Source organism: Anomalospiza imberbis, chromosome 4 (assembly GCF_031753505.1).
Source record: "Anomalospiza imberbis isolate Cuckoo-Finch-1a 21T00152 chromosome 4, ASM3175350v1, whole genome shotgun sequence".
NCBI classification, from domain to species: domain Eukaryota; kingdom Metazoa; phylum Chordata; class Aves; order Passeriformes; family Viduidae; genus Anomalospiza; species Anomalospiza imberbis.
The window spans coordinates 65,074,298-65,101,080 of record NC_089684.1 but is presented as its reverse complement, the minus strand read 5'-3'; the positions used below and the strand labels follow the sequence as shown (position 1 = coordinate 65,101,080).

Genomic DNA, 26,783 nt, shown 5'->3' with positions numbered 1-26,783 from the left:
TTCAATGAGTTTATTCATGTGAGTTGTGAGGTTACCTAAGTGTTTGCATGATTTGGACCTCAGAATATTTAATTTTTAATTCAGTAATTAACTTCAGATACATGAAATACACGCAGTCATAGTTTTATTATAGCTATGTGTTCACATTGAAAGAAATTCCGTCTATCTAAACTATTTGTCAACTTCTTCATATTTTTGTCCGTTCAAAACCAACACATTTATAAATCAGAATACTAAAAACCTTAAAACACAGATGGTATTGTATGAATATAACTAAAAAAAGGGCATTAAAATTTCAGGTTGTAGGAAAACAAACTTGGAGAAATCTTTTAATCTTTTCATCTTCTGCAAACAAATGTTTTCTGGTGCTTGGCAACTTTTCAGACTTTTCTGCTTTATTCAGTCTTCTTATGCTATGTGCAAAAATGTGAGGACTGAGGTGAGAATATGCCTTTATCAATAAGCTTTTTTAGATACTGACACTATGCAATATCACACATAAGTGCTACTAGTAAAGATGCTGTGCTCGCTGCAGCAGTCATCTGTTGTTTTCAAGTATTGTCTCACCATCTGAGCTCTTCATGCAGCAGCTACCTAGGACAACTTCCTCACCCCACAGGGCATACAGCACAGCTGGGCCTTCAGTTCTGCCAACACCCACCTCATTCATTCACTAACTGGCTTTTTAGACATGTTCATCTTAACATATGTGTGACGGTTTTGCAATTTTTTCTTTTGGACAGAAAAAAATGGAGCATCTAGTTAAACTTGCTAAAATGTGTATGGATATTAATGACTTGCACCTGCCAAAAATTTAACTGCAGGCTGTAGATTCAGCTAATTTGAATACAAGAGAAATTTTTAAAAAATCAGGAGTATAAATACACAAAACAGAGAAAATTTATTTTCAAATGCCATAAAAAAGTTACAGAAGCTCATTTACAACTTCACTGTTCTAAGCTTGAAGAAATGGTATAAACATTTCTCTTAGCACCTCTTCTCCAGATGGCCTCAGCCTCTGGCCAAGGACATTGTATATCTGGTATCCATGGTCATATTTTATTTTACTGGATTGCTGGGAACATGCTTGTCACCTGTTGGCTTCTTAGGAAACTCAGGTGCCAGGTGTTCTTCAGTGGGGTTGAAATAGGAGAGCTACACTGCTGGGAGCAAACAGCTTACAGGTGGGACAAGTGCTTTGGCAGGTCATATCCAATATCCAAGAGGTGTTGTGTCTTCCCAGCCATGTGTCTTAGCCTGAGTTTAAAGAAGGAGTTCATGTTTGGTGCACTGAACTTTTCATACAGCTGGGCCTTCTCTCTACACACTTCTTGGAAGTCTGTCCTTCCTCAAGTTGAGAAAGAAAAAGAAATATTGCCATTTTCATGCCAGGTACCTCCCCTTTTGAAGGTTCAAGTGCCTACTCCCTTCCTGAACATCTAAAATCACCCAGATAAAAGTTTCTGTCCTCATTATTCATATCTTCAAAAGAGCAGCTCTCAAAGGCAATCACTTGTGATTCTGCATATACATGTTCTTTCTGTGTAAAAATTGCCACCAAAATGGATTTTTTGCAGCTAAGTCATTCACAGAAAAATTGTGGTTAAGAACAACTGCGAATTACAGTTTCTCAAGTCCCTTTGGACTGATCTAAGTCATTACCACTCTGCAGAAACCTTGCTCTACAGTGTGGGTACTACTGCAGGAACCCATAGTTTCAAGTCCACAACAACCTCTTTAAGAACTTCCTTTGAGCCTCAAGACTGGCTAAACACAATGTTGCAATGATCAATACTCAGACAAGGACCTATGGATGTGAATGTAGAAAAGAATTCAGTTCATGATACTGATCATGCTGAATTCCTTGTGAGAGCTTCTAGACACCAGCCTAAAAAACCCCAGCGACGGTAAAGAGAGTGTCCCTTCAGATCAAGTAAACAAATACTAAGGTGAAGTAATAAAAAAATTATCATACGCTGCCACCTACACTAATGAGTGCTGAGGGAGATATTGCTTATCTGATTTACCTGTGGGTTCCTAGAATGTTTCATTAAGGCTTGGTGCATTCCACTACCAAGGCCACAGAGAAAACCAAAATGTGAATTTGTATTGCAGTAGGGTGTAGTACTCAAGAACTTCACCAACCTTGTAACTTCTGGTTTTCTTTCTCCATTCTGAGGAGCAGTATCTGCTGAATAATGGCTTTCTTCCAGAGTTCACGAAGCTCATGGGGTGTCCGTTTCCGTTCTTCTTTCACGGGCCCAAAGGGGCCATCTTCACACACTGGTTCCAATGGGGATCTGGGTGGAAGATCTCCCAGTTCACAGAAATCTTTAAAAAAGAGAAGCTGTTGTTAACTACTTGGATGTCATGAACAAGTGAATGAAGGGACAGTTTGAAAGACTGCACATATATAGATACACACATCTATATATATACACTAACTCATGTATCCATCTATACTTAGATAGATAGGTAAGAGGTAGCAATACCAAGCAAGGTTTCCCAAATGACAGTTTCAAACAGACTTAAAAGCTGCTTCAGAAAAAGAATCATACAGGCTAAAGCCTAGAATATTTTTTTCTATAACCTGGTAAAAACATTGTACCACACACCAAGATCACATCTTGCTAATTACAACTTTACACGCAGAGAACTGAAAGGAAAAGGCAAGTTTGAGAAATTACAAAGACATAACCTACAGCTGAAACGTGGCATGACTCAAATAGCAGATATAATCAAATATAGCACCCACATAATTTGAAGAATAATCTCTAAAGCGTGTTTAACAAAGAAAACACACGCCCTTAGCTGCACAAACACACCACCACCTAAGGCCATACAACGGGATGATTACTAGTTCTTAAAGTAAATAGGTGGAAAGAGAGACAGGCACTTAAGACATGCTTGTTTTCACTTCTCATTTTTAACCATATCATAACCTTCTGCACTTTTTCTTTTGGCTTCAGATGGCCTACCACAAAATATATAATTTTGTCAAGCATGCAAGGCAATTCTAAGACTGAAAACATTACAAAAGAAAGTGAACATTAAATAAATCTCAGGCAAATTGAAAAATCATTTCTTTTTAGAGAAAGAGTATAAACACTGTTTTACATCAAGTAATCAATGTAAGAAGCACAAGCTGTTATAGTTTTTCTTAATACCTGCTGTAGTATCACTTAATTTTATTGTTTTATATAGCTTCTATGGAGGCTCAGTAGTCTTTGACACAACCTGTATCTAGAAGAAAAATTACTCAATTCACCAACTTTAAAATGAATGGTCAAAACAACCAATCTCTTCCTACCAAATCTCAAACAGAAGGCCATAGCAACAGAACTTCTCCACCCAACCACAATGGCTATGAAATGGCTCCCTGAGCTATACATGCAAGACAGTGCTTTAAAGTTAATGCAACAAAATCCATTCACAGACTCGCCAGCCAAGGACAAGTACATCTGTGTGTGCTATTTCAAACAGCTCCTGCAGAAGGAGCATCCCTGAAGCAATTATTCAGAAGGCAGCTCAGTGATCCATGTCTTTATCATTGCCTAGCATGGTGGTAAAGGTTTTGAATTAAACACACACACATCATCCCATCACTTCAAAACTAACAAAATAGGAAGGCTTTCCCCACTTCAAGTTCTGCCCAGACTGTCACTCTGCTTTCACTCATGCAGTTCATATGCAGCTATTCTTTCCTTGTTTGTTTGAAGGCACTCAAAACAACTGAGCTCAAATGACTAAGAATGGAAATGTTCACAGCTGTTCACTTCTGCTTTTCTAAGTCTCGCCACTGTCAATCTTCCCCTCTCAAAGAGTCAGAGAGAAGTAGAGTGGCTCCAAATACCACCCATTTCCTTATACAATATTTATTTTCTTGCCACCACAAAGTCTAGTGCTAAAATACACGTATAAAAAAGAGTGTTTAAACCTTTACAACCTTGCACTCTGGATATAGATGTGGATCCCCACACAGCTGGTATCTACAGCATTTCAAAGAACAATAAACATAATGGAAATGAGAATTAGGCAAAGGTCAAATATTTGACAATTTAATGGCAATAACCAATTTTTGCAAAGAAAATAGGAAAACTGACAGGTGCACTCAGAAGTACAGCTGACATTTGAAAAGTATCAACACAATGAAGTGACTATTATATTTATTAAAAGAAACTGGAAAACATTAATCTTTTTTCTTTACAGGTAAATGGGAAGACTTCAATGAGCTAAGATCTGCAATTATGAAAGAGCTACAGGCAAATGTCAGCACATAGAGAAGATACACACACTCAATAATTTTCAACTTCTATTGACCATGAAAGGAAAATTATTTTTATTTGATTGCTGGTTTTGATGCAATTGTAGGTTTTGATGCACATGCTATACGGTCAAAATGTTCTCTACATTTTTATGTAGAATTTCTAAAAATAGTACCTTTGATCCCAATTTTCCTTAGTGCATATTAAGAAATATTTAAAGGGAAATGTTCTTAAGGATAATGCTGGTAGAATTAACTTATTTTTTGAATAAAATAATAAAGAAATAAAAATACAATCTTCAAGAGAAGTTGTTAATTTTCTCTAAGGCTGCATACAGTAATGAAAGAGGAATCAACAGAAATGCTCACCATACACCAATGCAAAAAAGTAAAAGATATCTAGATAGGAAACCCCTTATCTACTGTACACTGTCTGTGTTCTGTTCACACCTTACATTCACATTCCATTCTCATAGCATCCAGTATGGAATGCAGGCACATCTTGGGGGAATCAAGCCACTTCTACACATCCTTCCAGTGGTTTATGTATCTCTTTTAGCCTAAGATGTGTATTCTGATTTTATGTATGCATATATGCACTAATATGTTAGAAAATAATAGACTATGTTCAGATACATTTTATGGCTACCTACTTGCTAAAAAAGCCCTAAACCCAAAAAAAACCCAGGCTGGCAAAACACATGCAAGGAAATGGATTAAACACGTTGCATTCGTAAAGCAAGAATGAACTCATTCAACATCTAGGATATTCCAGTCGTTAATGTATACATCCCGCTTCCTCAGGACAAATTTCAGGGATTGGTCTTCAAGTACCAAATTCACAAGTTTATCAGAGACATTACTCACCTGTCGTTCTCCAGTGGTCAAACTGTGGCAACACCTGAACTGCTGCAAAGCAATAATTACTGAAGACCACAGTCCTGCTTCCATTTAGGCTGAAAATTTCCCATCTGTTGCTGACTAATCTGATAAAATCAGTATTCATTGAAAGAAATAATGCTTAAGGCTATAAAAGAAAACCAAAAGGTCACAAAATTCTATAAGATGAACAATTATGATTATCAACCCTACCTCTAATGCTTCTGTGGAGAATCCTAAGATTGATTTTGCCTTCCAAACAGGAGCTCCTTTTCTATTTTTTCTTTTGCTTCTTATCACTTGTGGACATTTAACAGAAAGTCTAAAGTCTACTCTGATAAAGTGCAAGACATTCAAAAGCTGCCTTCCTTCCTGTCTGCACGCTGGCAAGATTTATAGAATCAAAATGAACCTGTTTAACTGCTCAGGTGGCCTGTCAGAAGTCTGCAGAGTTGCATCAGCTGTTTGGCTGCTAAAGGAGGGAGGAAGGTGGAAAGTGAAGGTAATCCCTCAAAGCAAAATAAAAAACTCAGACATTTGGTAAGTCAGCACTAACCCATGTCCCTGAACATACAAGGTGATAGAGAGACATGTCACCCAGCTTGCAGATCCAGAACAGACAAAGCAGAAATACTGTGACAAGGAGCTGAGTATTGCGTTGTTACACACCAGGGATCTGGAGGATAGCAGAGAAAGCAAAGATAAAGAGTAGAGCAATTCAACTGCATCTAACTGGGAGCTCACATTCCACTGAGCCAAACTGCCATGTGTTAACATCCAAGCAATGTGCACCCTTCAGAACTTTTATGAGATTAGTAGGTGCACTCAAGCAGGATCTGAATGCTTCAGCACACACTGAAAGACTGCTTCCCTGTTCATCTGCCAACTTAGTCAGCTTTTGTTGACTCCTATTCCACATTTGACCTGACCCTAACTCCTTTCAAGTATATTGCTTCCTTTGCTTCCATACAAAATTCTACCTCCATACATGCTACCCCTACAAGCCTATTGCACTTCTGTTTTCCAAGGTTCAGGACTTGGCAATATTAGTATATTTGATCAATGATAATTTTATGGTAATTTTCCATTTGAGGTTCATACTTGGACTACACTTCAGAACTATTCTGCACAATGGAATTTTACAAGTCTGTGGGTCAAAACCAAGGATTCCCTGAGAAACTGCACTTCACTGGGAAAACCACCATCTTCCCTGGGCTTGTGAGAACTTCTAAAAAGTACTGAATTTCAGATGACACTTCTCATGAGCCAGATGGAAATGTTGCACAAATATTCTAGCACCACAAAAGCACTCCTTTTATGCTTCCACCACTTATAATACCCAACAAAGGACAAGGCCAGTAGGAACAATGGACTGAGATGGAATTTCTACAGCTCATCTATTCATTTGTATGCAGCTGCTGGCTTCACATGGCAGTGCTTCAACCCTAAAGTACAGAGTATCCCTACAGTCCAAAAGGATCAACAAATGCATTACACAAAACTCTTAAATGGAAAGGTGACACAAAAAACAAAGTACAAAAGATTAAGAAAGAAGTATCATGATATATTACTACCAGGGCCCACACTAAAGAAAGTCTGTACATGGAAAGATGGTGAATGACCTCATAGTAATTAAAACAGACAACATCAGATCAGAAATTATATGAACAAGGATATTTCATTTGTAAATCACTAAGAAAAAATTAGTTTATCAAATATTTTCCTAATCAATCCACCTTAGTATTAAACAAGGTTTAAGTAACAAACCAACCTAAAAGCCTACATTTAAAAAAACATTCTTTCAGAATCACTTAGTCAAACGAACCTCAACTGCCAAAACCAAGACAACAAGATTAATCTTTGATTAGAAACTCCAATCCTTCAAGTAGAAAGGAAGGGCTGATGGGGAGGAGGCTCAATAATAATGCATTACCACCATCCTCACCATGCAATTGTTTACACGTGGCTGTCTCTACATGCAGTGTTTACCAGTCACATTCACTCTCTGGGGTTAAAAAGTCAGACAAGATATGGCAAGAATGTGGACAGAAGAATCCATTAAGCCTTTTATTTACTACATTATATTATTTTTCTGTGTTGCATTTTAAACTTTACAAAATTCAGCTTGGCAAACAAACAAGAGAATTTAACAGTCATTTAAGATTCAATTGCCAAAAGAAAAGACATCAACAACATCCTTAGTTCTCTTCCGATTTTCCATTCAGGTAGTACAACACCTTCTTCCACACATGGTACAGAAATAAAGAGAAATGCAAGCTTCTCTAACCAAGGATACAATACTATTTTACACAGCTGCTGGGAATATTTAACTTCATAATCAGATGTGGTAAAATGACCAGGAACCTTCTGTAATTAGAAAGCTTCAGATACAGAATCACAAGAAGCAACAAGTTCTTCTAATCTGACATACAACTTAAAGCAATGGCTGAATGAGGAATTCTTGAAAAATAGTGTATTTCAACACTGTTTATTAAAATCAGCTCTGAAAAATGCTTTGGACTTTGCTTTTCTTTTAAAGCCAAGACTTCTTAAAAGTACTTACTACCTCTAAATTAATCTCATGTGCTAATAATTATCAATCCCTGAGAAAGGAATGCTCTGATATTTCAATGGGCACAGAAGCCATCAAACGTTAACCGTGTACTTACTGGCTGTAGCCAAACTTCTGTGCCACAAATCAATATTGAGCACGTATTTGCTCTGAAAGGAGCAGAACTGAGTAATCAGTTGTAACCAATTGGTTTTAATTAATAATAACTGTGCTGCTAAAACAGTATCAGCAACATTACTAATAATTTACACCCCGTATACACTCCAAGCACAGAATGCTAAAGCAACAGTTTATAGTATTTGCAATGCTACTACAAAATTATTTTTAAAAAATTTGCCTTAATAATCAAGAGATATAGCACACACCACAAAGCACATAAACTGATAAGTAGGTGTTCCCTACAGCGGGTTTAAAGAATAACAGTTCTTCAAATTCAAACTTTTCTTCAGCACTTGGGATTTAACAGTTTGACACCTTTATCTGACAGAGGCTGAAACCAAATTAATTTTAATTAATGAATAAAGTTCATTTTCCTGTACAGAGATACTTGTGCTTTCAATACCATCTTTTTGCTGCATCTCAAGGTCTAAAATAAAATGTAGTTGGATTTTTTTATCTGAATTTATTTGCTGAGTACTGCCAAGTGGTACAAGCATCTCATTGCTCTGAATTTCAACTTCTTTCAGTGTTCTAGAGGTAACTTCATTACACATTGCCCAGATTAAAACAAATCACCCATTCTCCAACAGTAAAACTGGCATAGCTGTTAAAAAAATCTTGTTGTCTACTTCCAACACACCTCACTCAGCAAGAAAGCTCCAACAAGCACCATCACTTTCCTACCATTTCCTTCAAAAACTATTCACATACCCCTTAAATCCAGCAATTGACTTGACTGTGCTGGGAGTTTCTGACAACCTGCAAAACAGTTCTACTATGACCAATTCTGAACAGTCAATATGTGAAAACTGTGTGGAAATTGTCCACTGCACAGAGATTTGTAGATGCTGAATACATGTAAGTGCATATCTTGTTGCACTGCATTGTAGGGTGAAGTTTCATTATCAGTCTACACAGATTTAAGGATGCCCTGCTCCTGAGCAGAGTAAGGGCACACACCCTCACCTTCCAGACACCTGTCCCTGCCTGCTCTATTGCTTGTGTAATACTGTGAGTGGGACCAGAAAACTGACCCAGCTGATAATTAGGGCCTTTGAGTGTGTCCATGCTTCATCTGGTTTAAAATGATCACTGAGTTGTTGTTCCCTTCACCTTTCTACCACTGAAAAGAGAAGTAAAGAGTCCTAGACCACTTGCATAGCCAAAAAAATGTGGCTTTGCAGTGATGCTACAGAAGTAGGAATATCTGCCTGCAGGTAGGGTGGGGAGGTATAAAGGTAAAAATCAAATAACTGAGGAAACACACTTATTACTTAGAATGTTTAAGACAGTGAGTAGGTGAGACAGAGCTTTAGAAAAAGAATAATAAAAACCTTCTTTCAAGATAAATGTGGTATTGTAACAGAACAAAGTGTGATCCATTTTGTAAGGAGACTCTGCTTCCCTTTTTCCATCTCTCCACCTTGCAGTATTCTACACTCATTACACTCCCACAAATAAACAACAAAACCAGAATTCCGAGGATTAGACAGCGTGTCTGAAGGTGCCAGTGAGAGAAAGGCTGCCCCCTGGCGCTCCACACCACTCGCAGAATCACAACAGTTCAGGGGAAGCCACTAACAGCAGGAGTTGAGGCTGGAGAATCTGAACTGCAGCTTGCTACAATGGAACTAGCATAATTCAGCACTCCATCCTCCAGCTACCAGCTTTAAAGTATCAGAAGTCTTACAGATCATTTCACCCATGTAGAAAATCCTTCCTAGGTCTTCAAACTGGATATCAGCCTCATCTTCAGGCTCACCAGGGATCACCTGGCTCTCCTGTCAGGCAGCAAATTGCATAACAGTTCTCTTATGTGCTTTATTGTAAAGTTATGTACAGAAGCAGGGAAAAATACTGGGGAAAGGGGAAAGTGGCAGCACCAACAAGCAGAAAGTGGCTGGAAAAGGGCATGTACGTGGGGCTTTGCTCCCACAACAACCAAAAGTAATGGTTTCTCTACAAGGCTGTGTGTTGTCTCAGAGTGCTTGCCTTGCTGAGCATGGCTTCTTTAGTCCAATCATCAGAAAAAGTAGGAATCTCAACTGGCAAGAAAAAACAGCTGTCTAGCATATCTATCTGCAGTATTTTTCTTCTACTGATTTAGGTCAAAATACCCTCCTTCATGTATAGTAAATCCTTCCTTTTAAATAATGGTGTCCGCAAAACAAACTGTGCTCTCTGCTTGGTAATTCATGATGCAACCCCCAAAGCACAACCAGTAACCATTTTGTTCCACCTGAGCTACGGAAAATGAAGTTTTAGCCCAAATCATTTATGAGCACTTCCTAAAGAATTAAAGGATCCAGAAGTGCAAGACAGTGGGACTCGGTGCTGTTTAAGCTGTTCAAGCTTCAACTGGAAATTCAGGATATCAGATTTTTATTAAGTTCAGTACCTCGAAAGTATAAGATCAAAATTTCAGCAAAAGCTATGTACCAGTTGTGTGGGGTTTCTTTTTTTTTTTTTAACTTTTAGTAAATACATCTTCATATCCTGCTGTGTTAACCACACAGAGAGCATTGAATATGATGCACCTTGAGATTCAGCTCATCACCTGCCTATAATAACAAAACCACAAATGTCAGAGCCTAGATTTTTCTGTGAATATAAAGCTTAAAGCTGTCTCTAGTTCTTGTGACAACTGATATATTCTTATGTTCAATTTACTCATTACAACCCAGAGAAATTGCAATCACAGCAGTTTCATTTTGTTGACAATGCCTGCCCACATGTGGTCAAAGCAATGCAGAGTTCAGGCACCCTGGGATTTTACCTTTAACACAAAGTTTAGTAAAGCAGCCCAGGCTAAACTTGAAAACCTGTATCATCTCTGAGTCACGGAGATCTGGGTCTTTTGCCTGACAGACTAACTAGTTTTTAAACACAGCCCTTTTTCCCAGCTTCTTTCCTTACTCCTCTCCTGCAGATTACTCTGTAGTAGGGTGTTGACCATGGCACCTGAAGGGAGAAACTGGTCAGTGGAGTCTGCGTCTATAAAGGGAAACCCATAAATCACAGATGTTCCCTTATTTCCCTCCCTTCATGCTTCCTTCTGCAGAACATGACAAAGCATGTTATCTTTAAAACCTTCTTTGTCCTCTGTCCAATTTGGCTGAAATTGATCTTTTGGTGATACATCAGCTGTTTGTACAAATTAAAGGAAATCAGTCTAAACAGAGTGAGAAAGACTTTAACAAAGACAGAATATGAAAGAAAAACAAGATTACGAATGACAGGTAGTTACTTTTATGTTGGAACAAGAGGGGTTTCTTAGTTATCTGCGGTGGTGAGTCCAATGTAGGACCAGCTGTACAGCAGCTCTCTTTAAGGCTACAGAGACTGGATAACAAGTGAGTATCCTTCACTGCCAGAAATGTTCCAGGAGATGCATAAAAGTCCAAATAGAAAAACTCAGTATTTGCTTTAAATAATTAAAAAAAAAAACCCTGACTCTGAGTTTTCTTCTGTTCATAAACTGAGTATGTACAGTGAAAGAAAAAAGAAAATGAAGAAAAAAGGCCAAATATTTTAAATTGCTGCTCCTATTAATAGCACATCCTGTTTTCCATTTTGGCCGCACTTGTTTCCCAAACTATTCTGCTTACCCAGCTGTAGGTTGTTAAGATTGTATCTTGCAGCTATTATGTCTCAGAGGAAATGCTTGGGTAAACAATTTAGGTGGATTTTATTTTCCTATTTAATATGGGAAGGTTTTGTGGCTTTCAAAAACAAGTAAGACTATTTCCAGTCACAAAGAGAGACATCACTCTTGTAAAAATAGAAGTTTCATATAACAGCCCTTCATATAACATGCCTTTATGTACAACGGAGCATTTCACATTATATGTTCACACAACATGCTCCTGAGATCACTTCATGTTGAAGTACACTGAATTTGAGAGGCATCTGTGCCCTTATATGCAGCTTACCTCACTGTCAGTCAAATTACATTGTAAGCAGTGCATTAATGATAGAAACACTTTGGTTATGTGCCTGCTCCAGTTAATCGAGATCTCACTTTAAGATGCAAGAAGAACATCTCAGTGACATTAAGATGGTTAATTTTTGCTACATTTACTACAAGATACTGTTACTTTCTGTTTCCTTATGTTTTTTCTTATTTTTCACACAATGGCCTTAGAGGTAATTCAGAAGTTAAAGCTTACAAAGCTCATGCTGTGAAATTCAAACTTTAGTGAGTCAGAGGATTTTCTCAGGAATTCTTGGCCCCAGCATGTCCTGTACTATCCTGTACTATCTGGCTTACATAAAGTCAATGCACAAAATGATGCACATGCATGCTTATGTGCAGTGCTTTTCTTCTAGTCTGTGGTTCTTCAGCTCTACAAAATTTCACAAAATAATTATAGGAACGCTGGATAATTATGACTCAAGTGGCAAATGTCACTGACTAGAGCAGCATACATGAAGACAAAGCATGCACTACAGAACTCAAATGAGATAATAAAATAAATGTAATTCCTGCTGGTAAACCTGGATTTTTCTATTCTGTAGTTCTATACTCCAACACAGAAAGATGAAATAGAAGCATCCTCTTTTCTTCTGCACAATACTTGGTGACGCATTTTTTTCTCCAGAACTCATTAAACTAGTACACATAAAAATAATTTCTTCTCTGGCTAGTTAGCATGAAACAATAGGAACAATTTACACGTGAAGCCAAAATGTAAAACCTCAATAGCTAACGAGCTGAGTATTACCAAAAAGTAGGTGGTAAACTGCAATGACAGTACCAACAGAACACCAGGCAAACAGATCCCCTTGGTGGACACAATGATCCACACTTCACACACTACATACACGAATAAGCTCACGGAAGCAAACAAACCCAGGCTTTACCATCGTATCTACTGGGAGAATCACAGGCTTTCTGAGGGGTGGCCACTCGCAAGAAGATCTGCTGCCTCCATGAATGCCTCCGAGTCCTCACGGGGCTGTCCGCATCCAGGGCCTGCTGGCCGTGCTTGGGCTCGTAGTCACTAAAAGGGCAGAACACAGAACAGCTTGTGAGGAGGTCACCTGGGTCTGCCAGGAACAGCCACACAGCCTTGGGGAACACATGGGCCACTGCCCTGGGAGTGCAGTGTGCTGTGCACATGCCGGCCAAGCTCGCAGTGTTAGGAAGGTGGAACTTGCTTTGTGGCAGAGGCTTACACATGGCTGCAAACAGCACTGAGGTTCACAAACAGGGACTGGCAGCTCTGTGCAGTCTACTCTTTCCTGTTTTAATTAATTTTCAGTTTTCTCTGCAGCAGTATATTAATCAGAACATATTAAACATACATACACAATAATGTAGCTTTACCATTACACTATTTACATGCCATCCACAAAACTTAGCAATTATTCATAGAAGACACAAAGAATTGCTGATGCCTTTTATCAGAACTCAACAAGGAGCTTTATAAACACCAACTGAACTTCCAACCTTCTGTGCGCTGGGTATGCAATACACTCCCCCTCAACACAGACTAGGAGAAAAACTTTAAACCTTTCTATTAGCAAGTCTACCTCTGAAATATGCAACAAACTTGGGAACAAAATCCAAGAACCTTTGATGTCATCCACACATGCCATACAGAGGTTTTTATTCAGAATACAAAATGAAATAGCGAGGAACGATGCTGTTTTCCTATTAAAAATCCCACTAATAACTTTCATCTGTTAGAACTCTATACCATTCATTGCTTTATTCCAGCTATTAGCTAAATGGTTACATTAGTCTTTGTAGAAGCTGAAAGGGATAAATGAAATCCAGATAGCTCTGGCAGCAACAGGGAGGAGCATTTTACAGGTCATCCTCTCCTTCCAATTTGAAGACACTGACATTGCTTAGGATGAATCATGTATTCTCTTAAGTGAAAACTCTCCTGTGTCAGGAATAATCACAGAAATAAGTAGATGGAAGTTGCATGACCATTGCAACATAAAAAATGACCAACATTTGCAATCCTAATGGGAAAGTAGTCTGGGATAGCGTAATTCTTTGGACAGCAGTTACATGCAGAATACATGCAGGTGAACTTTTGCACAAATCAGGTTTTGCAAGTGCAAGAAGCATTTGAAATATTTCAGACAAAGAAATCTTTGAAATACAGTTTTACCTCCAGGTTTTAAGAAAGAACCCTACCTTGTTGTGCTCCTAAAGTCAGAGGTGTTATTTTCATCTACAGGAGCCAGAAATTTTAAGAAATTTGGCACAGAAGAGGAAGAATGAAGCTTTTTCCTTAAGGCAGTACGGTAGGAGATGCTGAGAGTGCAGTTGGGAAAAGTACAGTTTAGAACAAAGAAGTATAAATCCACAGAATAAAAATAATACACATTCCTAAGTTTCAAACAAAAGGCAGCTAAATCCTGAAGGTCTGAATATCAAGGAAACCAAAGTCAAAACTAAAACTGCTAACAAAGTCCTAATTTGTGAGAGATATTTGTTTGGGCAAACCAGAATGTTTCAATGTATATAAATGTACTTCCAGTAAAATTATTATTCTTTGCTATATCGTAAGATTTTTAGTGCATGTTTCAAATAAATTCCTTTAATCTAATAAAAACCAATGCCAACTTTATCACATTTTCTTAAATATGAGTTTCAATGACCAACTAAGTTTGGGGGAAAATGCTAGGAAAAGTTGACACTGATAATCACTGTGCTGGCAAATGAAAAATAAGACTGGCAAAAACTGTTTTGTAAAGCATTGACAGGGTTTTATTCAGACAAACTTGGAACTTTAAAATTAAAATCTAAGCCTTCTGACTGATCATTCAGGATTGTGGCTCTATTTATGCAACAGACAGAAGCACTAATCCAATTTCATCAACAGCCTTCTGGCCAACATAATTCTTTTAATAGAAATTCTTTTCATTTAAAATAATTATTTATTTGTCTTAAAATAATAAGTCTGAAACATACTCAGATGAAGGTTAAAAGAATGAAGTAAGAACAATTCAGATAATGAAAAGTTTTTGCATGGAATGAAAATATAGAAAATTACTTTGATGATACTAGAAGACCTTTCTTGAGACAAGTACACAAAATCACATGAGTAGGAGAATTTACTTCTGAAAAAGTAAGTTTAAGAAAGAATTGTTCCTGATAAACCATAATGTTCTATTTGGATGACATTTAGCACCGTTTCCTGAAGATGTGAATAGAAGGGGGTGGAGGAGGGTAGAATACTAGCATGAAGTGAGGTAGGTTCTTTAGTAGCTGGTATTGAGATAAAGAAGATAAGGCTGTAGCATGGTGTGCCCTGCAAACAGGGCTCACTTAAAATTACATTGTAAATCCATTTCAATTACATGGTAATTTCACTTACAGAATTGGGAAGCTTGACTGTATTGATTTAAACTCATTAACCCATTTGACATCCCTATCAATTTCCATTTTCAGCCTTGCTGCTTAGATGTTCAATATGGCATACCCTTAAGAGATGGGGAAAGGAAAGGAGAAGTTGCAGCTGTGTGTACAGAATCATTAGAAATCACTTGGAAAAAATTGCTTTGAGAATTTAACCTTTGGGATTCAAGTAAGTCTTAATTAATTGAAGAGTGAACAGGATTTTGCAGACTCACATTTCCAGCCTTGAGCTACGTCATACTTCTGAGGTAAAGCTGAATTAAGAGATTCTAGTTAGTACTCAGCAAGTACAACTGATGAAACTGGTGAAGCAGCATCCTCAGTTGTGTATTTTCTTAGGTTTAGAAAAATCAGCACCTTGGGGAAACAGGAAACTTTCACACAAGAGAACAAAACCAAAAAATAAACAGCAACAGCAATAAAAATTGCTTGCCAATGGCCAGTGACTGTTGACAGTGCTTCTGAGGACATTTGGTCTCATTAGCCTTTTGTGCTGAAATAAGCAGTTTTAGCTCAAGAGGTTAAGAAAGAGTTTCAGAGTTTATGATTTTTAGGGAGCCACTCAGTTTCAGGTTCTCAGGGAAACAAGTGTTAATGTCCTTTTCTTCAGTGCTCTCTGTCTGTATATTAATTCTAAGAAAGAAGGCACAGAAAAGCATAATTTGACACTGCTGCAAGTAACCAAGACAAATGATGGGTTGGGGTTTTTGTTTGTTTGTTCTTGGGGTTTTGTTTTGTGAGGAGTGGGGATGATGGTGGGGTTGTATGTGGTGGGTTTTTTTCCTCTCAGCTATCCATATTCCTGCTGCTTCTTGCCCCATGTAACTACTTGGTCAACTTGCCTTTAATGTCAGGCACAAAAGAACAGTGTTTTTGTGTTGCCATGAACAAAGGACAGAACCAAATGCTTCAGGAAGGACAGACAGAGTGAGGTCTCAGGTTCTTGGCAACTTAGCCCTCTTATCCCTCACACAATTTAAGGAGTGCTGCTGTCTGCTGCATAACAACAAATTGCTTTGGAACAACTGGCTCTAAAGAAAGAGCCAGTGTCTGAAAGAATTTGATTGATTAAAACAACAAATTATGTAAGTACCAGTTTTACATTCAGTGGTGGAGCAGTTAAAGAGCTCCCTCTCCCATAAAAATCTACCATCTTTGGTCTGTACTAAATTGTTTTAATTATTTGTGCTACAGAGTTTCATATCTATGACACAGGAAATCAAACCCTACCCCAAACTATTTGCAGGTACCAGCTCACCTTTTTTGTGCAAAATGCCCACTTGGTTCTCCACTTGAATTATGCCTCAGATATTTTAAAAAGTTGGGTGAAGAGGCCGAGGGATTAAGACGAGCTAGAGTAGGAGAACGTGCAAGTTGACCAGAAGAGCTTTTAGATTTGCCGACAGATTCGTTCACACCATATAGTGCAGATTCCAACCAGAGCCATGGAGTTGAGGTAGCACAGAGAACAACACAGAAAGAAAGGAAAGGAGGGAAAAAAAATGAAATCCCTTCTCTAATCTTTGAAAGGGAGCTGTCATATGTAAATGAGACATTTCCCATGTTTTTCACAGTTAATGCAGTAACTGTAACAACACAAACCTTTTTTTAACCCAATCAGCAAAGTCCCAAATTCACATTTGCAGGCTTCAGCAAGGCATTTCAGAATATGACCAATTATAACTCACCAAAAATGGCACTAACACCTCCATTTCTTTTTCCTTATATGTGCTTCCCCTTGATTTCGATGAGAAAGTCAGGCATATGATCAAGAATTCCAATGAATGAGAAGTGAAATACAGAAGTATTTCAGCAGTAATTGGAAAAAGCCAGATAGAAGGAAGGGAGAAAACTGCCATAAAGTTAAGAGGGGACTAGAGATGAAGAGGCAGGCCTTTGAAGGAGAACAGCTTGAAAATTATTCATATTAAAGCAAGTAGTAGTTTGTTTTTGTGAGTAAAATCTAGGCTCATTGACAAGGTAGACAGGAGCCCCACCTCTACCAATAACTAGGCACTTTAAGTCACTTTTGTGTGCTATTTCAAAGTTACATATGAAATCACCAACTAGTAATGTTTTCAGGATCACAGAGGCTACTGGATTTTTCTCAGTAAACAGAAAACAAGAAGTAGCATTTATTTATACTGCTCACAGATTAAAACAACAAAAAATGATTGCTTGGACAAATATAACTGAATCAAGTAGTTTGTGACATATACTGTGGAACTACACATCTCATGTCTCCTTTCCCCTGTGAAGCACAAAAGGCTAAAGGTGCTTTTAAAGAGAATACCTACAAACCTCCAAGGAGTGACACACTGCATCTTTTATCCATTAAGGGGACATACCAGGTATGCAATTATCATCCCCAAATATGCCCTCAACAAACAAAATCATAGCCTGCTTTTAGTAAGGCTTACTTTCTTTTGTGAGGAGTCTCTGTGCTCACTGAGTGATACCTCATAAGTTTCCTCTGAGGAACAGATGGCAATGTTTCAACAGGTCCCAGAGATTCCTGGCTCTCTGTTGGTAAATGGCTGAGTGTGTTTGCTCGCCTCCGAAAGCTCTGCTGAGGCAATGTAACAGACTGCTCCAGAGAGAAATCCTCTGTGTCGCTGCAAAGATCATCCAGTGATCCACTGGTCTTGACAGCATTTTCTGCAGGAAGTGTAGGAAGTCTGTCTTTCTCCTTTTCACACAATGGTGGCTCCTAGCAGTGCAAGAAATAAGGTTATCAATATGTGGGCTTAGAATCCATCTTTGAGATCGCAGTACCGTGTCATTATTCACATCCCACAGACATCTGCTTCAAACACACCCATTTTTATCAAGCTAGGTCACAGAAAGTTGCCTGATGTTTTATGTCCTTCTTAGGCCAACAAAGCAGAGTCTTTATTTTGCAGAGAAAATTTTAAGCAATTTTGAGAGTAATTGTATTTTATAGTATGTTGAATACAACTCAAAAGAAATAGGGTCAGAACAAAAGGGTGACATTTGGCTAACAGTGAAAAGGGTGGTATTGCAGAATGCTGTATCTTTAGCAACCCATCTAGCCATATAACATTCCTCTTGTCTACCTGCAGATTCACACAAAGAACCTAAGCCTATGACTTCAATTCTAAGCCATGCATTTTCTTTATTCCTCACCTTGTGTGTTTCCTGCAGAATCAGCCATTCTTTCAAAAACATAAGCAGAAAGAGCAGACTCTTGTTTACATGGCGTCAGGAGTCTGCAGGTGAGCAGGCATTACAGCAGAATCAATAGCTGTATATCTAAGCCTGCAGATTGCTATGCTTCCTTCAGGGAAGAAGACTGGCTTCTTCCATGCTGTTTGACTGTATTGTTTTATACAGACTAAAAGTTTTCTAACCACACAAACAGGGAAATTTCTCTACTTCCTGCTTTAGTTTTATGTTTCTTTTAATACAGTCCTGCATTCATGGTATGAACTTTCAGGACTAAAACCAGTCAGATTAGGATTGGCAGCATGGTCATTATGGCCCATGTTTTGCTCCACACTGTTGTAAAATTCAGATGATGTTATATAATATTTTATTTCACATATTCCTACAAAATTTATGTTATATACAGTACAAGGCATTTCTAATTCAATAGCACTTCTCTGTTTTATAACACAGGGAATAGAATGAAAAGCTTGAAAGCAACTTGAAACATTTCACATCTGACCATATTTCATACTTGCTTAGTTGCTTCAGGGAATATTTTTTGAAGTGTCAAATTTTTGTACAATTATCGCACGCTTTACTTACTTTATTTGTGCTGCTTAAGGTACTGGACGTAGGGCTCTCCAAATCCACAGAACCAGACCTGTCCAGTGGACCTCTGGCTTTACTGCCCTGTAGAAATAAAGCACATCAGCAGTTAAGATTATGGTATATAGGGCACACCAAAGAGATTTAGGTAGCACAGTTGGGATCTGTAATTTTCACAGACAGTATCAAATTTAATTTCCTGAAATGCCTAACAATACCCTTTTTCCCTATGGGAAACAGAAGCTTCATTCAGGATAGTCTCTTTCAACTTGAGGGATCCTGTAGAATTAAGGAATTCTCATGGGCAATGATGTGCTTTCCATGATATGTACATAATCACATATTTCACATATACTAGAACTACTATTAAAGTACCTTCTGTATTAGGTACTTAGAAAGATACAGAAAAATAAAAGGGATGTCTTTTACAAAGGACTAAACCCATATAAATTTAATACACAGGAAAACATAATTTCTGGTATTACCATTCAGTGCCTACAAATCAGAAAGCATAAATATTTCTGTAGAATCTGTGAACAATATTTTTATATAATTTGTTAGATTAATGTTTTTGTGTAACCAAGAAAAAATATCTGATGAATTCTGATGTGCTAGCACAATTATGGAACTTGTATCTTCCTAACCTTAAATCATATAATTTTTTAATGTTCTGAAGTTAAAGCTCATGTTTTCTTTGAAGTTTTATTCCAGGTAAAATATAAAATGTCATTATTCACAACAGCGACTATCTCTCTAGTTCAGCCAAAACTTCTGGCTCCAAATCTGATCAAAATCAAGAGTTTCCATCAAAACAGCAATCCCAGTGAAAATGCAACCAGTGTACAGCTATGCTTACATGAAGGCAGCTTATACCAGTCAGGAAAAACGGAAAGAATTTAGAACAGTACTACATCTAATATAATAACACTAACATTATATTTCATATCCTGAGCACAGCTGCAGTGGGATTTTATAGGGGTGAATTCTAGAAATGCTCTCTGGGAAGTAACAAGAGGAGATGCAAAACTAAAAATCATCTCTGTATGTACATTTGTAACAGGAAAACCATGCTTTTGCTATCATTTGTCTTAAGAGAACGGGTTAGATATGTCTGAAACAAGCTTTGGAAACCTAGTTTTGTCACTATGAGTTGCTTGTCTGTGAACTAATAAATTCTACTAGATATTGCTTCAATGTAACTGTCCAATTTCTGTTCCTGAATATTTATTGTTGGGCATTCTGTAACAACTCTTTTTTTAACTCTCTGTTTTAAGGGAGAAGGTCTGATTTTTTAATCCTTTCTCAAGCAGAAGTCCTTCCAAGCCTCCTACTATTTTCCTCAGACTTCTCTCATGAAGTGCAAAATGAAGTATATTTGAATGAGAAGACAATACATAGATTTAAATTGTGATTAAACTTGACATCTGATTTAATTTTAAACTGCTGATGTTTACTTTCAGTAGCTAATTTCAGCGATCTGTTGGTGATAAACATTTTCACAGAATCACAGAATTAGCTAGGTTGGAAAGGAATCACTATTGCATAAAAGCTCAAGTTTTTTCCACTAATCAGTATTTCCAGACACTGTTTACAGAGAATTTTACCAGATGTAATATTGCATAGATGCCTTCATGTTCTTAGTGCCATTCTTTACATTCCTAACTTTCGAATAATCTACAGAATTTAAAAGTTCAGATATCCCACTATTCATCAGTTCTGTGTCACTAATAAACACATCTCATTAGAAATGCTTAGTCAGCTCCTTAGTAGTTTCCTTCTACATAAAGAGAAGTGAACAATTATAATTACTGTTTTAATTTTCTAAATCCAAAAGATAAACAAACCAATTGTTGCTTTTCATAAGTCCTCATTTTAAACTTCATATTAATTTTTTAAAATGCCTATATACACAATTTCTTATCTTGGAATTAGTTCACTTCATCCAAGACTTGGTATTCTCTCTACCAAAGCCCTTCTTTTTTGTCTCCTTAAACATACACTCAAATATTTTTGTCACTGTGATTTTAATAACCTTTGGGGTAAGGCCTGGAATGCTAACAAATAAGATTTTTCTATCAAATAAACAAAGCAATGACATTATGTTCAAAGACAATAAACATGAAGATACTTACACGTGATAAAATACTTTCAAAAGATTCTGTAAGAGACCTTTTTGCTTTGTTCTTTAACATGTCTAATCTGAATCTTGGAGCACTGCTGGACACTTCATTTACAGCATTCTCAGCAGGAGGTTGTGAAGCCTGCAAGTGTTTAAAAAAATGCAAAATATTCAACAGCATGGAGAAAATCTCAGTGAACCGTTTGAAGACTTCTGTAACTTGTATCAATAGTTTTTCCTGGTCTCCTCAGCTTGTCAAGCCTTTTTCTCTAGTGATACTGTACTGAAGTTTAACAAACTATCCAAAAATAAGGACAGGAAATCTCTTACAGGAAACATTTTGCGTGAACTAGCATGCTTCAGAAGAATTGCCATTTTAATATGGATTTACGGGTCTATTGACAAATTTTCATTTACGCCACTCTAGAATTGTACAAATTCTAAATGTTTAGTGTAACAGATTAGAGATTTCTCATGGATTTCCTTTTCTTCAATGAAGAAATGAATCAAAATCTCATCATTAACAGAAACTCTTAACTTCCTCTGTTATAGTGAAATGGGTCTTTCCAATGGCCAAGAAGATATGTAACAATCTAATTCGTCTATATATTTTACCAGTAGAAACATTTTCAACTTAAAGCTAACAGTCAGTTGAGAGTTTTGCTTCTTAAATAACTATTTCAGTCCATTTTTAATGCTGGTGAATACTAATGTAGCAAACATAAAAACAATACTATGATACAAATATTACCATCCAACCCAAATATCTGCAGTAGAAACCAGAGCTCAGTTTTCAATGCTGTTTTGGGAGGTTCATCTTGAAGGTGACAGGCACCATAGCCCTCTCTACTTGTCCCTAAATTCAGAGATCTGAATGCTTGATCTGTGCAATTGCTAGTACTGGGCAGCTGAATGACGTATCATGACCATCACCAAATTGTCCTACCTAGATGTAATTTTAAAACACCCTATTTCCAGTATGACAATTTTACAGGCTCCTGTATTTTCTTTTTAACTTCTGTCCTGGTTATGCCAGGCCAAGGTTAATTTTTTGTAGTAGCCAGGAGGGGACATGGCTAGGATATTAAGGATATTTTATACCATCTGTCATTGCTGGAGGTAGGGGTCTCTCGTCAGAGAGAAGGGGCTCCTTCCAGTCAAAAAAGTGTGTCAGAAGGGAGCCTTCCAGTACTGTCTATCATTGGGGGGTAGATTCTGTGTGAATAATTTCTTTTCTTGCAACCTCTATGACCAGTATTGTTGCTATTACTGGTCATTTTCTTACCTCATTGCTGTTTCCAATAAATTGTTTTTATCTCAGCCTATGTTCTTATCTCTGCCTTTTGTGCCTCATTTTATTCTTCAAGGGTAAATCAGATGCTGCTTGCTATTGCATTCTTATGAAAAGACACTTATTTTTAAGTGTTTTTGTTAAACAAGATCCATGTACTAGTATCACATTTATCTTTTGTTTCTCCTGATTTAAATATTTTTTTTTAAAGGCAATGAAAAGCATGGAAGTGAATATGCAGAACAGAAGGGAACAGGGACATCAGGGTGTCATGGGTTAATGATTGCTGAGACAAATAACAGTATGTGTTCAAAGGTATCTGCTATTACACGGGCCTGGAAATAAATTATCAGACTAAATATAAAATGTTATGCTGAGACAAATTATAGACTATGGGGAAGTCAGTTCTTTCCTTAGAACACTGTCATCTTTGTAAGTGTCATATTAACCAATTTGGTTTCAGGAAATGAGCAAATAGATTGCAGCAAGCCTTATAAATTTTCAAATTATTGAAGATATACTAAGATCTTATCTCATTTTGTATATCCCTATTTCCAAGCAGTTTGTGACTGACCATCAACTAGCATTACACCAAATAAAAATATTTCAGGTATGATGACAGAGGACCTCAGGCAATGTTTCTTCCTCTTATCCCACAACTGAAATGCTTTTTTCTTAAAAGCGTATTTCAGGTGAGATGCCCAAGACAATAAATCAAAGAGTGAAATGTGCATTTTTCTTTCTGTTTACTCAGGGAAATCAATAATTAGCTAGTAAGCTATAAAAGGAGAAGAGATTAACAAAGTGAAAATATAGTAAAGGAAGATTTGCTGCTACTTTCCTAATTTCTTCACAGGTCTAATTATTCTCCATATATTAATTTGCTAATTGCTAGTTTATATCACAAATGGCTGACAGCAATCATCACAGTGGAATTACCAGCCAACAGTAGAGGGACAGTCAAGACTTTTAAAAGGATCTAAATAATTGGAACTGAAAGTTTCCAGAGAATGGATGGAATCCTTTTTTAAATACTAACCTCCTTGATTTGTCTCAAGGTAGCTACTCACAAACCAAGGCATCCAAAATCACTAACTCCTTTGGAAAAACGTTAACTGTGCTGTATAAATAGCCAGTTAAAAGAGCACTGATGGAACCTGATAGAGAATAAAAGATAGCTCATCTCTTTGGACATGGATAAGAGTCTCTGCTGCTGTTTTTGCAGCAATCCTCCTCATCTTAAGGCCACTTCAAATGGTTGTTTGCACACAAGAAATAACTTTCAGTCCTGAGTAAAAGGCTTTATCAGTGACCAATTCCAAAGTGTTTTCATTACACTGACAGCAAAATGGCAAATGCCACAGATCAGCAGAGAGCAATTACAAATTCACTATAAATTCTCTCACATATACTGAATTTTCATTGCAGTGAGAAGAAATAAATGATTTAGTAGTCTGCCTTGTTTCACCTCTGTCTCCTAGGCCTGAAATCAGACTGTATAAGGGACCTCAAAATTGGAGATATCTGTTTTGGCACATGACAATAGTTTATGAACCATAAGCAAACCCAGTATTCACCACTGCTTACACATTGAAATTTCAAATTGTAAGTGATGGAAATTTGCCTTTGGAAAGATATAAAATTCAAATGGAAAATTTTTTCCTGGCTTCTCCTTACATTAACTAAAATTGAGTGATTACTTACCTGTTTTGCTTCTCCAACATGAACATGGTCCTTCTGTTTTTCTTCATACATGTTTCTCAAAAGAGAGATAACCAGCTCATTCTCTTTCTGTTCATTTCGTGGTCTTAATTTCTGTAATTGAAAACACAACAAGCACAGTAATTATACATTTGTGTAACAGTTTGCAAATCTTTGCGCTTTTCATTTGTCACTGTAATAAATCATCAAGGTAGGAACAAGTTTAATCTGTTAATGCTACTACTCCAGTCCACCAGAGGACGCCAGTGTCCCAGGCAAAGCACCAATACAGCCACAAAAACACTTGACCTCACTTCATACACGACAGAATTTGCACCTAAGACAGAGGACATCTGTACAGATATCAAACTGCCACAAGCAAATAAAAGCTTTAAAAATATTTTGCCAATTTTCTTTCAATATAAAGAAAACAGAACCACTGTAGTTCTGAGTTTGTAGCACACATGGAGTAGTGTCCTAGAGATAGGATTCACAACACTTCTAGAAATCCTTCAAACTGGACATTTAGTTTTTGGGAAATGACATAGGTTTTTTTAAAAATTAGTGAACAAGATGAACCTATTTATCTGTGCTGCATTTTATTTTGATCTCAATTATTATAAGAGAAGATTTTAAAACAATTTATTAAAGAATTTAATCCCAGAAACTTAACTTTTGAAAAACATATGCTGCCTTAAGCCTATTGATATAATGCAGAGGATACAGTATGCATTAATGCCAAGGTAGCACATTAGATTAATAAAAGTACCACGGGAAGACAGTTACCTAAAAATGCAAATCATGGTAACAATACACGGATCTGCAAGAATGCAACATTCCAGGCTGTCCAACCGAAAAAGTTAGCTGAGAAAAATGAGCAGGAGATTTGTACTTTACCCTTAGTTTTGCCAAGTTAATGGTTTGCAGACCCTCACCAGAAGCAATTAACAGTTTCCTGTGACTACTGGAAGCTTTAGACTGTGCGCAGAACACTAAAAGGCAACAGTGCTGCTAGCTGCCCTACGCTAAGAAATCACTCAGTTCATGGAATTGCTTCCACAGAGTAACTTCCAAATTTGGTACTGAGTGATAAACTACCATGTGGAAACACACAAAGAGACTGAAATGACTCAAAGAGGAAGGAAACGTTATTTTTTAAAAAGTCTGACATTTCTTAATCTTCACCACTGTTTCAATGCCAGTGACATTTCTGACAATGCACATCATCTGTTTTAAATACAGCTATGCCTTCCTCTGTCCTAAAATAAATTTAATTAAGAAGATATAAAAATTTAACTTCTTTAGTTAGTTTGACAAGAATTAAAACCTAGGATAAATTTTAGGCAAGAAATTTTCTCATCTGGGAATATGACAGAAATTTGTTTTGGTCCAAGTAACAGTTTGAATACCCTCACAGTACAAGTTATTGCCTTCACCCATAAAAATGTGTTCAGTTTTACTCAGTGAGAAGGCAACATCTCCATGGAAAGCAAGGAGAAGAAAATGAGAAGGAGAAGAAAAATGAGTAAAACAGAAATTTTCATCAAAAGGTAAGTTTTTAACAGCTCTAGAAAAACAACTGGAATTAAAGCACAAGCTGGCTAACAGTCTATTAAGTAAAAATAATGAATGATTCACAAAAAATGAAAATAACTTCTTTGCTTTACACAGATATTAGCAAAAAACACCAACTGCTTTAAAATCTTGTAGGAGACAAAGCTTACCTGAACCTCTTCAAAAACAGAGGCCTGTTCCTGATTATTTAGCGTGGTTAGATGCTTTTGTAGTTCCAGTTTAGTCTTAGAAGGGTGCAACCCTACCAAGAGGAACAAAAATGAACAAATTACAGGGTCAAATTTTTCAGAATTAATCAATCACATAAATATGCTCACAATTTAAGCCAAAGCTTGTCAATTATTTGAGCTGGCCCATTCCATGATTTCATAAGAGGGCATTAGAAAGAACTCTAGGTTAATTTAAAGCTACTACTAAACTCATGTCTTCAAAATAAGGGACATGAACTCTGCAATGAGGAGATTTACTGAGCACAGACCAGGATTATACTCTTAACTGAAGATTCCATTATCACACAAGATAAAATAAACCCACAACCTACTGCATTTTAGCAAACTGTTTTGTTGGTGTTTTGTGCAGTGCTGCTTGGATATTGCTTATGGTATAAACAGAATTCCCTTTCATTTTTTCCAATTTCTATGCTGTGGGCCTTCTGAAAATGAGTAAATTTATTGCTTGTTAGTGAAAGTCTTTGCCTTTTGATGAAAACATTTATTGACAGTCTAAAGCAGACTACCCTTTCATTCAGATTATTTTTTCTGTTCTCATCCTGGATTAAATTCCTTTCCTCTATTTTCTGTGGAAAAACAGCAAACCATCCACAGTATTGTGCACTTCGGCCTCTGATCATGGAATATCTCCTTCCGAAGCAGACAATACAATTAACAAGATGGCATGATTGAAGGCATTAAGGAACATCTGCCATTAAGAAACTTCCCAAAAATCACAGCTAGCTGAAAGTCAAAATAGAGTGAAAGTAGTTTTGGAAGTTCTCCAGTTTCATCAAATTAACACTAGGCAGGTTTTACTCCAACAAGCCACTGCCATGTGATCTGACAATCTGCTGTT

At 37.1% G+C, this 26,783-nt stretch overlaps 1 protein-coding gene across 10 annotated transcripts in view; it reads right to left on the bottom strand.

The window, feature by feature from the left end:
- TBC1D1 (TBC1 domain family member 1) overlaps positions 1-26,783 on the bottom strand; it is a 102,536-nt gene that overhangs the window by 20,588 nt on the left and 55,165 nt on the right. For 5 of the 10 annotated variants that reach the window (XM_068188883.1, XM_068188880.1, XM_068188882.1 and 2 more), the window contains 9 exons: positions 25,865-25,956; positions 24,144-24,254; positions 21,162-21,290; positions 19,027-19,113; positions 17,676-17,965; positions 16,514-16,642; positions 14,029-14,148; positions 12,738-12,877; positions 2,146-2,331 (listed from right to left, as the gene is read on the bottom strand). In XM_068188883.1, coding sequence (XP_068044984.1) covers positions 2,146-2,331; positions 12,738-12,877; positions 14,029-14,148; positions 16,514-16,642; positions 17,676-17,965; positions 19,027-19,113; positions 21,162-21,290; positions 24,144-24,254; positions 25,865-25,956 — 1,284 coding nt within the window. Of the gene's footprint in view, positions 1-2,145; positions 2,332-12,737; positions 12,878-14,028; positions 14,149-16,513; positions 16,673-17,675; positions 17,966-19,026; positions 19,114-21,161; positions 21,291-24,143; positions 24,255-25,864; positions 25,957-26,783 lie in introns of all 10 variants that reach the window. The other 5 variants (XM_068188890.1, XM_068188884.1, XM_068188886.1 and 2 more) reach the window with 5 other exon arrangements.